This window comes from Festucalex cinctus, chromosome 1 (assembly GCF_051991245.1).
Source record: "Festucalex cinctus isolate MCC-2025b chromosome 1, RoL_Fcin_1.0, whole genome shotgun sequence".
NCBI lineage: Eukaryota > Metazoa > Chordata > Actinopteri > Syngnathiformes > Syngnathidae > Festucalex > Festucalex cinctus.
In genome coordinates, this window is record NC_135411.1 from 58,584,047 (window position 1) to 58,598,300 (window position 14,254).

At 38.2% G+C, this 14,254-nt stretch overlaps 1 protein-coding gene across 8 annotated transcripts in view; it reads right to left on the reverse strand.

Moving 5' to 3' along the window:
- Window positions 1-10,954, reverse strand: part of bahcc1a (BAH domain and coiled-coil containing 1a) — an 84,479-nt gene extending 73,525 nt beyond the window's left edge. For 7 of the 8 annotated variants that reach the window (XM_077497163.1, XM_077497121.1, XM_077497146.1 and 4 more), the window contains exons 1-2: window positions 10,685-10,954; window positions 8,352-8,677 (exon numbers count right to left, since the gene is read on the reverse strand). In XM_077497163.1, the coding sequence (XP_077353289.1) occupies window positions 8,352-8,523 (172 nt within the window). In that variant the 5' untranslated portion in view covers window positions 8,524-8,677; window positions 10,685-10,954. Of the gene's footprint in view, window positions 1-8,351; window positions 8,678-9,485; window positions 9,618-10,684 lie in introns of those variants that run through there. The other variant, XM_077497104.1, reaches the window with a different exon arrangement.
- Between the last annotated feature and the right edge of the window lie 3,300 nt (window positions 10,955-14,254).

Genomic DNA, 14,254 nt, shown 5'->3' on the forward strand with positions numbered 1-14,254 from the left:
ACCTCTCGCTGCCAGAATGCCCCCCTCGCCCCACAGCTGCTTTCACACGAGCGCACCTCCGGCAAGGCGCGGCGATTCAAACAATATGGCTGAAAGACGAGCCCCCTGCCATAAAGGCCGCTTCCAGCGCGTCCCCGCCACAGCCAAGTGCAAACGGCCCCCCGAGTCAACAGAAGATAGCGTTACCCCTTCCACAAGCTCGTCAACGGGCTCGCTCAATTCGAGCACATTAAATGAGTTTACAGCTCGGGAAAAAGTTGATCCGCGGTCACGTTGGGGGAAAGCGCAACCGTAAACCGGCCACCTGGCATGCGTCACAAACGCTCCCAAAATGAGAATGGACTGACAAGGTCGTGGTGTGTTTTTTCGACAAATCTGAATTTCTGATGCAATCTGGTGCTTTGCTATGTTTTTGTTGGCTTTGTTGACTTTGGAGGCCCATGTGACAAGCGAAAAGTCGCTTCGCTCCGCCCCTGTGTCAAACTCTAGGCCTGGGGGCCACGTCAAGCCCGCCAATCATTTTCTGTAGCCCAAGTGTAGCAAACCGTGTATGCAAATAGTACATTTACTTCATGTTTCTTAGCTGAAAATCTGTTCTTCCTTTTTTATAGCTATCATTTAATAAAAATGCACCGTGCATAATAACGATGAAATATTAGCGCAAATGTGAAAATACTGTACTGAAAGCATGAAAAATACATTTGACATCCCTGATTTGTTAGGCTTCAGCCCACCACACACCAGACAGTGAAATGACTGAACTGGACAATAATAAGAATAAAAAAAATATACTGTCGGTGACTCAACACCACTCATCGGGTGATTGACCATCACACATACTGACTCTGGAAACTATGTAGCCGGTGTACTTTTTAGTATGGAAAGTTTTGAGGCTTCACATATACTGTACTGTATTTTTTTTATTATATGTCAAGGAACAAATGTTTTTCCTTTTCTACAACCCTATATTAATAGAAAGAGGTGGAAATGGGTGAGGAATAAAAGAGGCTAATGGTTCCATTCATTGACTATACTCTTACTTCTATGACAAAGATTCTCCACCCTTCGCTTTTTCATAAATATAGTCATAGACATAAATATGCTACTTTGTACCTACAAAAGTAATTTTTGTTGTGAAATTTGCATTTATTTTGTTGACACAGACTCTCCACGCTTTGCTATTAAATCTATAGGTAGACTAAATATATCTTATAAATATAATTATTATTGTAAGGCACATCATATATATCATAATACATAATATTTACTGGTACGGCTTTGTTGAAGGTCCTTGAATCTTGCTTATAGCCTGAAACGTCTATTTTGGTGGCAAAAGCTTTCATGGATGACATGGCATTTTTGATTGGTCATGACATTTGTGACATTGCGTCGCTTTTCACTGGCAATTCAAATTTTGAATCGCTGCAAAGCTAGTGGCTGAAGGTCGCTCACTCAGGAAAAATACAGTATTTGCCGGCTGGATGTTCAGGAAATATAATTTTTGTTGTGAAAGCTTGCTTGAGCTTTGGTGGCAGAGACTAAAAGGAGTCAAATTTACTCTAAATAGAGTCACATTTTCTCTCAAGAATTTAATTTGCTGTGGTAGGTACTGGGATCATAAATATAGTTAAGTATTACTGAAAAAACAATACATATACTGCATTAGTGGTCGCCTTGGCAACAGTGGTAGCTGGTTGAATCTTGCTTACATAATCTGAATCTGTTTTGCTTCAAGAAAAATCTGTAATGTGGCAATGCCACTCACTGCTGATTTAAATTTTGAATCATAGCAAAACTAGACTTTGACAGTTGGCCACTCATACAAACGAGCTGTTGAACCCCACGTCGCTCGGTGTGCTGCACTCCACAACATGAACAAGTTTGCTTCGGAAGTGAAAGAAATTGTTTCCATTTTTAGAAGCAGCATTGTACACTAGCATGATATTTCAACGACAGTATGGCACACCTCATCACCATGCTTTTTTTTTTTTTTAGACCAACCTTGAAATATTCATTGTGTCTGTTAAATATTCATGTCAACCAGTGTGCAGGTTGGTCCCCGGGGGGATCCAACGCACTCTGCAAACAAGATACTCAGTGGGGCTAACGTCGCTAGCATATAAGACAAGGGATGGGGACATTAATGACTAACAACGGACATCCTACCCGAGAAGTTTTGTTTCTTCACGTTTTTAAGCATGCATTTTTCAGGGTCTTCACATAAAAACTACTTTGAGAGTTCTTTTCATGAGTTCAACTTTTCCCTCTCTACTGTATAAAAGCTGTTGTCATTTTAAGGAGTAGCCAAACATCACGTGACGTTTTAATGGCTTTTTTTTTTTTTTTGCAACAACCGACTCCGTCACCATAAGTCTCATCGCATCACCGTTACAGGGTTCTATTTCATCTACCGACCATTTCAGTTTGTTATTGCTTTTACCATTAACAGTGCTCAACTTATTCTTAAACACATGCGTACACACACATGCGTATCATTAGCCTTTTTCAGACAATCACAAATGAATGTAATGGTACATGCTTGATGGGAAAAAAAAAAAACAGTATTTCAGTGTTTACATACAAATAAGCATTTTTAATTAGTTTAGTTTATTAAAAGTTGCGTTGTGCCTTTTGAAAATGCCATACAATCTCTCATGGCGTCTTCTCGAGCCTTTTAAGTAAATATACAGTATAATAAACGAATGTGTAAAGTACACTAAACTGTAAATGTAGTGCTTCAAAGCCATGAAGTGGGGTTATCCAAAGTACGGCTCTGGGGTGCTTTTAGGTGCCGCAGCTCTTTTTTTGTTGTCAGACTGCAATATATTTTATAATTTTGAAATTGCACACGGGCACATCTGAACAATAGGAAGGAGGATTGTGTTATGTTTACATGACATCAAGACTGTGACAATTCGGTCTAGACATGGAGGAGGCACTGCAGGAGTGTTTTGATGTGACTGACTACACTTGTGTTTTTACAGAAGTCTATTTTTCGTTTAAAAAATATATTTATTTAGTTGTTATTGTTATTATTCAACCCTGTGGTGCTCTGATCGATAAACCACCAATTGTGATTGGCCGATATTGGCAAAAATGTACATGCTCAGCACAATGCCTTTCAATGCCAATCACAAAAAGTGATCATCCGCAGCTCGTACTTTGGAGCCAACGACAGACCAGCCTGTGTGTAGTGTAGCAGCCCCTCCCCCTACCCTTGACGCTACATGTTACAGATCAAACCAGTAACTGATGTTTTTGCATTGCATGCATGTCCTCTTTTAGTTTAATAGAAGAGATGGAAATTTGGGTTGATTTTTTTTTAAATTCATCAATTTTTCGAAGAAAATAATAATAACAATAATTATTGACGAATTTAATAAATAAATAAATAAATAAATACATAATTGACGACCTTATCACTTATTAAAGAAATTGTTAGTCAGCAGCTCTGAAATGGAAAAACATAAAGCTAATCCAGGGCATTGGTATCAGAATCGGTAGCATAAAACCTTGATTAATTTGGAACACTCCTAATTACAGCTATTATTTCATTATTGTGTTTTATTTTTGCTCTTTATTTGTGTTTAGTTTTAGCTACAGCCATTTTTCAGTGGGCACGACAAACAAAGTTGAGTTGAATATTAGGGCCATACTGAAAAGGAAAAAAAAATCATGAAAAAAAAACACTTAAATGTCAAAATTACACTGATATTAATAACTTGAGAATATTTTGACCATAAAAACTTTACTAGAAACAAAGTACCGTACAGTGGACCCCAGCTACTGTTGGGAGGTGTAAGACTGCAAATAGTGAAAATCAGCAAATAATGGATGATCCTATAACAGTTTGTTTGTTTGTTTGTTTGTTTGTTTGTTTGTTTGTTTGTTTTTATGTGACTAATCTGGGAGTGCGTAAGAAAAATGTAATTAAGTGGGGGAAGGTTTGGCAAATAACAGGATGTGTTGTTAATAATAATAATAATAATAATAATAATAATAATAATAATAATAATAATAATGACGATTATAATCCACATACAGTATAAGTGAATTTGTGAAGTGTTGGAGAACCATTGTGTGTTAAGACTATTGTGACTATTCCAGAGTAATTTTTTATTTTGCATTTCTAGGAACTAGAAATGCATCTTATGGCACATATAAGAAAAAGGGAATATAAAAGTGCATAATATCTTAACCTACATTTGTATTGGTTTTAGCATGTTGAGTCAACAACATGTCCCTTATAGGAAAGGTTCAGACACCCCCACCATAAAGCATTTACACTTAAAATCTCATTTTATATGATATAATAAATGTCACATATAAAATAGTCTGGCACTGAAGGTGGTGTTGTAAAAGAAACAAAATTGTCAAGCTTATTTCTCTTGAAACATACAGTATCTATTTGTAAACATCCAACATAAGGAATTATGAGTCAGACGCCTGAAAATGTGCAGCGAATTGAAGACATTTGGAAGACTGAATTGGGAGATAAGGTTTTCTCTCGTCACACCCACAAAAGTGACGAGAGCGGAGAGAACAATAAGCCACCTGTGTTGGTTGCACGGGAGCGGTGGCATTTGCAGTCTTCGTGTTGGTGCAGCACAAAAGATATTCGGTCCATCCTTTTGTGTGTGTGCGTGCGTGTGCATGTGTGTGTGTGTGTGTGCGAAAAGCAAACATGAATCGAGAATGATAAAAGGCTAATAAATTCTCTGCATTCCATGTCATATTTTTCAGTGCGAATGACACTATTTTGCAAATGCATTTGGCGTCTTCATTTTCCGCTCTTTGTTATTTAGCCTCCTCTTAAATGCAGCCTGCCATTGAAAACGACAAAAGAGCTATTCAATGGTAACGTTTGAAAACATTCAACACTGACATATTCATGCATACACTAATATTTCTGCTTCTATTTTAATGGGTGCATAGATGAATATCAAAACTGTTCATCCTTGAATTTAATGAAGAAATATAAACATGGCAATAAAAGCAGAAATTGGTTTGCTTTCTTAAAATCAAATAACTCCAATTAAACTCCATAAAGTTCATTTTCACATATATAAATACACCACTTTTGTTTTTTGGGCCCACGAGCTGAATTTTGATGTACACAACATCAACGTGTTCCCAAACTGGCCTAAATCTCCTTGCCCGATATAATCCGTCCACCTCACAGGTGTGGCAGTCAAGATGCTTATTGTACAGGTGTGCCTTGGGCCACTCTAAAATGTGCAGTTGCATCACCCAGCGCAATCGCACGCTTCTGTCTCTGCAGCGGCTTTATAAATGATAAATGAACGCAGTATCACAAATGTAAATACTCCCGAGTCACTTGTCAAAGCTGGCGCGTGCACCGTGAACACATTTGCACCCCGACGCTGTGAAGGCCAACACAGGAGGATGCCGAAGGGGCGGGGGGACCACCCGGTCCCTGCCGCCCACCCCCCACCCATCGGTGCACCGTCACCCGTGCCAAACCGCTCGCCCACGTGCATCAATGCTAAGTGACAAAGCGCCGTTAGCATGCGCGGCCGCGACCCTCCACAACGCGTGTCCAAGACGTCTTGTCAACAATGAAGGCCTTGATTATCCTCAAACACGACATTTGATCCTCAAATCTGTCATTCAAACAACACGTATTTTCTTCTTTTATTTATTTTGTGGTGTAACAGAGATTAAGATGGGCGGAAGCATCAATAATCAGTGGGTTGTTGTCGGAGGTGGGGGAGGGGGACTCGTGAGCTATTTGTTACAGCCTCGCATTTTGTTCACATAGGCTCTTAAATATGATCGAAGCGTGTTGCTATGGCAATGTAACCAGATCACATTGATATCATATCACTTCTGGCACAGCAATCAACTCACTCATGTGTGTGCGTTAGCATTAGCATTGTGTTAGGCTAATAATTAGCCAAAGTCATTTTTGACTGTTTGAGGAAAACAAGTCACAAAGAACAAAAACAAGATTACCATGACCAGGATGAAAAATGTGAAAAAAACACAGCTTTTTTATTATTATTATTATTACGCACAACTGTAATTTCTATTGATATTGAGTTAGTCAATTATGCTATTACCGTAACAATTTCACCACATCGCATGAGAAATAGCATCTGAATATAGGGCAAGATGTAGAACTTGCCTAAATTTGCCTCAATTTCCCCTAAGTGCTTTTGCCAATCAGGTTATCTCGCTATGCTACACATTAAATGCTGTAGTGTAAATTTGACTCTATTTGGTTTGGGACCAAAGAGACTCAATTTTAGAGTAAACTAAGATTTACGCTAGGAAGAGCGTAAAATAAAAAAATTGAAAAAAATAAAAATAAAATAAAAGTCACTCAAGGGTTGAGGAACGAACTCACAACCTTCAGCATGGGAGACTGCCACACTACCAGCTGAGCTATGCCCCTCCTACTGTTTACCTTTCTCCAAGAGACCAAATATTGTTTTGGATTTCTTGTAGGAAGATTCCATGCAATCATCGAATTAGCTGCAGCTGACATGAGCGATAAGCTAGCAGAAAGCAAGAACTGTGTGGCCGAGGGAGTAGGTTGGGTGCCTCTCAAGCTGAAGGTCATAAGTTCGTTCCTACCTTGAGTAACTTTTATTTTTTTATAATTCTTTATTTTACCCTCTTCTAATTGTAAATATTACTCTAAAACTGAGTCTATTTGGTCCCACTCTAAATAGAATCAAATTTACAGAATTGACTGTGTACCATATCAACTGCTAGCATGTTAGCATTTCATCAATTCTCCTTACAAATAGTGGCTGACTAGCAACCAAGTTTCCAATATTTGTTTTTCATCTCTATTTGCACTTTTTCCACTCGAGTGGCGATCCTGCTCTAGAATGTTAGCATGCCAACTGCTAATATGTTTGCATTTCATCAATTTGCATTAAGACTGAGATGTGAATAAATGGCAGCGATACAGTGACATCAAATCCCGATCAAATGATGTCAAATCCTTATCCACCTGTCTTGGCATTTTCACTGCACAGGTTGCCATCTAGCGAAATGGAAGCACACCGACCGCTTGCACGCGTTGTCATCAAAATGTGTCCTTCAATACAGGGCATGATGTACAGTAAAATCCTTAGCGAGCGGTCTTGGGACTTATGTAAATATTTGAACAATTCTCCATCTATTAGTATACTATAATTCGCTACTTTTACATTTCCCAAGTCTCATTTCCAATATTTCAACATATGTATTGATCTTAAGTGTAACATGTTCATTCAGAAACATTTCAACATACAAAACGAATAAATCGCTGACTGAAGAACGGCCGTCATATTGATATCATGACGTATCAGCTCATGTATCATTTATTGTGCAATCGCTGTATGGTGATACCACTGTTACCAAATATCACAATATAGTGTCCTGGCTTGCTGATTCCCACCTCAACTAAGTCCATTAAGTTTTCAAAAGGACTAAAGTAAATGAAAATCATAAAAAATAAAAGATATTAGTGGGGTATTATTGTAATTTCCTGTTGAAATGGGTTTTAATTGTGAAAGTTGGTTGCTGCAATCTCTGCAATATGCATTAGACTAAAAAAAAAAAAGTAGGTAACATTTAACGTGAAGGTTTCTGCAGATACCATGAATATCATACGACGATGACTGCAAAAATTTACATTTCTTGACCGAAACTGTCTACTTTTTTTTTCTTGAGCTGACTATATCAGCTTCATATCAAATTAAAGTGAAATTAATTCAATAACATCTTGATGTCTTTTATCATAAAATAACAGTCTATATCCATAGAGTGTAGAAAGGCCATCATATAAATATGAAATTTGATGAATGCACAATTGCTGTACCGTGCGTGATGCTACTGGTATCAACCTATCTTGACTGCTGTGATTCCCACCCTTAATAACCGGGTGTCCACTGTTGGCTTTTAAAAAGTATTCCAAGGTAGTAAAACAAAATTGCAGAAATGAAGGCCATTAAAAAGGTATTGCATTGCATTTTTTACGAGGCATTCCATTTTATTTTTCTGTTGAAAGGTTTATCTGTCAAAGCAACAACTGTGTGCCGTGTTTGGTTTTTAAAAAGGGATTACATTTAATTTAAGGACTTCTGAATAAATGCTGTGACATTTACTTAATTCTGAAATAACTGTTTGCTTAAGGGAAGCTACATGATAAATACAATTTACACACACAAAAAAGGTGATTTATGAGCTGCTATTTGAGCAGTTAAAGTGTCAACAGCCACTCCTTTAGACCATTGCTGGGGGGACAAAAAACCGTTAAAAAAAAAAAAAATCACCATCATGTTGCACCAAGCTTCACACTCAGACCATCCATTGCTATAGAATGGTGGACTAACCTGAATGGGGAGCCATCGGTATGTGTGACGGGTAGTACTTCCCCGCGGGAAAGTGACCGGCGTGCTGCACGGAACTGTGGCCGGACGGGGCGATCCGGGAGGTGGCTCGGTGCACCAGGGCGCCCCGCTCCGAGAGGAGGTGAGCCGGAGCCGCGAAGTCCCGTCCTTCCATTCCCGAGAAAGTCCAATAATCCGCAATCCGGATGGGGCCCGGGGAGGAAAATCAAACGCAGCCCATAGAATAATCCTCTGCCGCGGATCTGTGTGTTGCATTCAGTCGGTCGCGGCGCTCACGCAGCCGAAAACGTCGCTCCGGATCATCTTTTCTGCCCAGAAGAAAAAAAAGAGAGAGAAATGGAAGCAAAATGATGCAAGGCGAGCACAAAACAAGACATTAGTGCTGCTTCATTGAATTCACACTCCTTGAGATTCTCTCTCTCTTGTTTTGAGTGGCGATCCTAACGGGCCTTGCTCTATCGATCAAGCCGGCTTTAGCGTGCCTCCCCCGGTCAAGCATCGGTCCACTGCACGCTCCGACTTCCGGTCGGGATTAAAAATCCACGTTTAAAAAAAATAAAATAATAATCCATCAACTCTTCATTTTATATGTCCTCGTCCTATTGTCTCCAATATGCTGACTTGTTTTTTTGTTTTGTTTTTTACATTTTTGCACTCAATGTGTTTTTGTAATTAATCCCATAACCATTAAAAACGGTCGGTTCCTAATTACTATATTTCAAAAAAAAATATGTGAAAAGAGGATTCATAACATTTAAATTCAAAGATGCGTCATCAACCTCTCATTGCATGTGTGTGTGTGTGCGTGTGTGCATGCATTATCGTGCACTCACCATGCACACGACCTATTTCACAACAGAAGAGCAAGCGAAGCACAACCTTCATCATCATCATTATTATTATTATTATTATTATTATTATTATTATTATTATTATTATTATTATTATTATTATTATTATTATTATTATTATTATTAGACATTATTTCACACCCAAGAAGTAATTCAGATTAAATTTCAAAAATTGAAACAAGCAAGAATCACATTTTCACTAATAGAATCCAATTTTGCAGCAGGACAATATTACATTGAATTAAATAATTTAATATAAATATACCTTGTCATTTACGAGCCCCTGAAACTCCCTGCATGCAGCCCTCCACCTCCTCCCATGCATGACACAAGCGCACACGCACACACACACACACTGTTCTCGCGTGCTTCATCCACAACAATAAAAATCTCCCACCTCGTCGAAAACGTGATGAAGGGCAACGTCGTGAGCTACCGTTCAAGCACGTGTGGCTTATATGCGGTAAAGAGTAAGAAAATGGCTACTGCAAACATGACAGCTGAGATTGTAATGCAAGTGGAGAAGAAATGAGGAGGAGGAGGGGGGACTCATTGGAGCCGAATGGCCGCCCGTCAGCTGCCTTTGTCTCGGCTTTGCATGCAGCCATTAGCCCGCCATGCTGGTGCTTCCAAACACCCCATCGACATTGCTGGGAAGAAAAACGCCGTTCAAATGCCTCAAATCTAGAAACAGTCACCTTTCTTCACTCGACTGTTCGGCGTTCGTTTCATTTTGCCTTAAATGTGCAACTGCAAAACGTCGAAAATTTGAGTAATTTGTATAGAAAGGGCCAAAATAATCGACGTCGTTTAACGTAATTAAATTAATGTCAGTTTTAGCACACAGAGCAAAAACAAGGAGAGAATAAATCAAATTATGAGGTAGGTTTTTTAATATATATATATATATATACCGAGCCGCGGAAACAGGCGGTCCTTCGTGGCAAAGCCGACCGGAAAGGAGTGCACCTCGGCCGGGGAGAGCCACGAGCTTGACTCGCTCCTACGAGTTCCACTTTTGCAATCACATCAATCGATTCTTTTTTTTTTTTTTTACAAATTTAATCACTATATTAATTTTAAAATGCTTAAAATGTAGATGTAGCACATTTGAAGAAAATTAGGGATAACTAAAATTATTTAATTTAAAAACAGTACGCCAGGAATAAGAATTAAATACATGCTGACAAAACTGTACACGCAACGAATGTTAAGGAGTTCTAAAAATCATAATTGTGACGTATAATATTTAAGGTGGGAAATTTTCAGCTCGTTGCATTAATTAATATTTCCTCCAATACACCCAAACATCCTGTTTATTTTAGACTATTTCACATCAAATATGCATTTTAGACAGACAAAAATATCCCATTATGTAATAAAACGACAACAAGCCTCCCTGTATTTTTCCAATCAACGCATTTTAGGCAGTATCAAGCAATAATATAAAAAAGCACGACTTACTGGCATGTTAAATTCCTGCATAAGAATGAATGAAAATCGCACAAATCACTGGAGGCGATGCTGCAGGGAAGAGTACGACGCTCATTTAAAGTGGCCGTGAAGCGGTCAAACGGAGGCAGACAGGCCGAGCGGCTCCAGTATGTCCATGAGAGGTGGCTCGGAGTCGGGATGCAGCGGGGACTGGGACGCTTCCGGCCTGGCTGGATCGCGCCTCCGTCCTTCCAAGCGGCGTTTTTCTCTCCCGGTGCAACTGCGTGCCTGGCGCCCGCGCTCAGGGTAAACACGCGCCGCCATTGGTGGGATACCTGCATGCTAATGAGCTGCGAGGCCTGCGATTGGCCATTGGAGATAGCCAATCACGCGCCGATTTGGCTTCTCGAAGCGGAGGGAAGCGGCAGATTTAAAGCACAAGATGCTTTTGTTTATGCCTGCTTGCAAGACAGTGGCGTGTAAAAGGGCACTGGATTCCCGGGCAAGTCCAAGAGTTAAAAAAATAAAATAAAATAAAATAAAGTGTGTGCGCAGGCAGACGATTGTGAATTGCTGTTGATATCGAGCAGCTGTAAACCTAAAATGCTAAAATGGTGTATTGACTGGCCAAAGTAATTTTGCTGCCCATTCAAAATTTTTCTTCATGGTGTGAAAGGGGTTGGCTGCCCGGGGCTTCCCCTTCTTTTTAGGCCCCAATCCTCCCACACTATTGTTTTCAACAAGCAGTCACACTCTTTATATTGGGTTGTCATCTTGTTTTTGTGGCAGCATCATTTCACAACACTCACAGTTTTTTGACAGTGGTGCCTTTGAGACACAAGTTTAATTTGATCTGTGATCTGACCATGCTTGTAGCTCAAAACACTTTGATCTCAAATCATCTTTCCTCACTGAAATGAATTTAAAGGGATACTTGACTCATTGAGCCATTTTCAGCAGTAAAAAGTTAATATTTTGTCCAGAATTATTGTACTACCTTCATTATTTTTCAAGCACAATTAATAGCTTTAAAAACAATTTTCTCCACTTTCTGTTGACCAAAGATGACATCACCTGTGCTGAGGAAATAGGTAACCACCAATCACGGCTCATTGGTCGTTTCCTGTTTCTTAAGCACAGCCTGGTGACGTCATCGTCAGTCGAGAGCAAGTGGAAAAATTACGTTTTTAACGGTATTAATTGTTAATGAAAAATAATGAAGTTATCACATTAATTATGGGCAAAATATCTTCTTACTGTTGAAAATGGCTCAATATTTCTTACAAAAAAAAAAAAAAAAAAACTGGCCCAACTGAAATGGATTTGTATTAGGCCGATGCCGATTCTGATATTTTGCAGAGTAAAATTCTGATCAACAATTCATCAGCTGATTAATTCAAGAAAATATATAATATATTTTATATATATATATATATATATATATATATATATATATATATATATATATATATATATATATATATATATATATATATATATATATTAGGGGTGTGAATTGCCTAGTACCTGACGATTCGATTCGTATCACGATTCACAGGTCACGAGTCGATTCGATACCGATTAATCCCGATACGAATTTATAAGTCGATTGTTGCGATTTTTTTTCATTCAAATTTAGAAAATACTAATCAGTAAGCTTGTAGAGTGTAAGATTTATATGAAAATGTATTATTTATTTATCTGAAATTTCAGTCTTATAGAGGTTGTAATCTGTTTCATGTTTGAACAGCATTAAAATAAAATATTAAGGCTTAATGTTCTGTTCATATAACATTCTCCCATGCTCAAGGTGTGAATCCTAAAAAAATAAAAAAATAAAAAAAATCGATTCTGCCGATTATTGAATCGATTCGAGAATCGCGCGATGTAGTATCGCGATATATCGCCGAATCGATTTTTTTGTAACACCCCTAGTATATATATATATATATATATATATATATATATATATATATATATATATATATATATATATATAATGAATAAAATAACTCATTTTTTGTCCTTTATGCTTGCAACAATAAAGATATTAATTACAAGCAGAACACTGGACTGTTGTTTTACATTTTATTTTTTAGTATTTTTTTAATTTTATAACACGGAGAAAAATCATAACAAATCTTCAGTTTTTTATTTTTTGGGAATATTTGAATGTCATTAATTTTCTTTATTTTACACCTGATTAATTGGTTAGGCCCTGATTTAAACACCAACAAAAATATAACGTGTTTTATAAGAACGATGACATTACTGTATATAGTATTGTACTTTATATTAAACATTCAGTAAGATGAAGGTAGTATCAGAACCGACACCTACGTAAAAGAGAAGGTTACACCAAGACACAGGCTTGAAGTTTAACCCATCTATGGCTCTATTGTGTTGAAATCAATTCTTTCACTGTCCGACAATTATTTTATACGTCATGCCAGATTTAGCAGAATCTTTGAGTGAAAGCAGCTAGTCCACAAGGTCATTAACACAAGGCCCATTTTAAGCGGAAAAGGGATAAAAATGGGTCGTTTCGGCCGTCGTTTGCATGACAGTAGTCTTCTGGAGCCTGAAACCGTCAACAAATCAAATCCTATCAAATTACAAGTATTTTTCAATGACAGCATTAGCATTTGTATATAAAAACTGCAAACAGTGCTGTTGAGTCCAGGCACTCCCAAGTACATCACATTCAAACAGAAATTTGGAAACAATCACGCCCGACATGATTACATATAAAGACAAACCCGCATTTGACTTCAGAATTAGGGGTTACCGATTTGTTGTCCTTTAATGCTTGAAGTCGACTAATCGCTAATCACATACTTTTGGAATATCGTCTTCCAATCCCATTATGAGTATAGTGACAATTTCAAGTTTCACAGTTTTTGAATGATCTTGCCAATGAACATTCAATCGGCTTACCGTGATGTCATCCCCTCAACCTCTCACAGCCACGAGGCGTCGTGTTCAAGTTACACTTGCCGATCGCTGTGATACATTAGTTCTTCCATTCCTTCAGTCTCAGCACTCGTGCAGAGTTTTTACAGGGATTCAGTCCGCAGCGGGTTCCAAAAGTCGCGACCTTAGGGCGAGTCGCCGAATGAAGCATATAGGTCCGATCAATGAGCGCTATTACAGCAGGAGTGTTGTTTCTTTTCACACAGCATCATACATACTCGCAGTAGTGTTTACATCCCATTTTACATGACTTTTATAGAGGACGCTTACAATTGCACGGCACTTTAAAATCAACATTTACTGCGTGTAGGTAGAAATCACTATTGGGTAAATCAAGTCAAACCAGATGCACTTCTTTCTATTAAAAATCTTGTTTTACTTGTATTAATAAAACAACATGGGAAAGTGTTTCTACACATTTCTGCTTGTTGGATTCTTGTGAATGGAGCCTTTTTTGGGGGGGAAAAATTATTACATTTTTGACACACGGGTCTAACTTGGAGTGCAAAGTCAGCCAAAGTCAGCACGGAGGGGATTCAACATAAATATCATTTACACATATGGGCTATTTAACTGAAACGATGTCAAAATATTAGGTGATGCATTTTCAAGTCTTTTTGCAGTTTA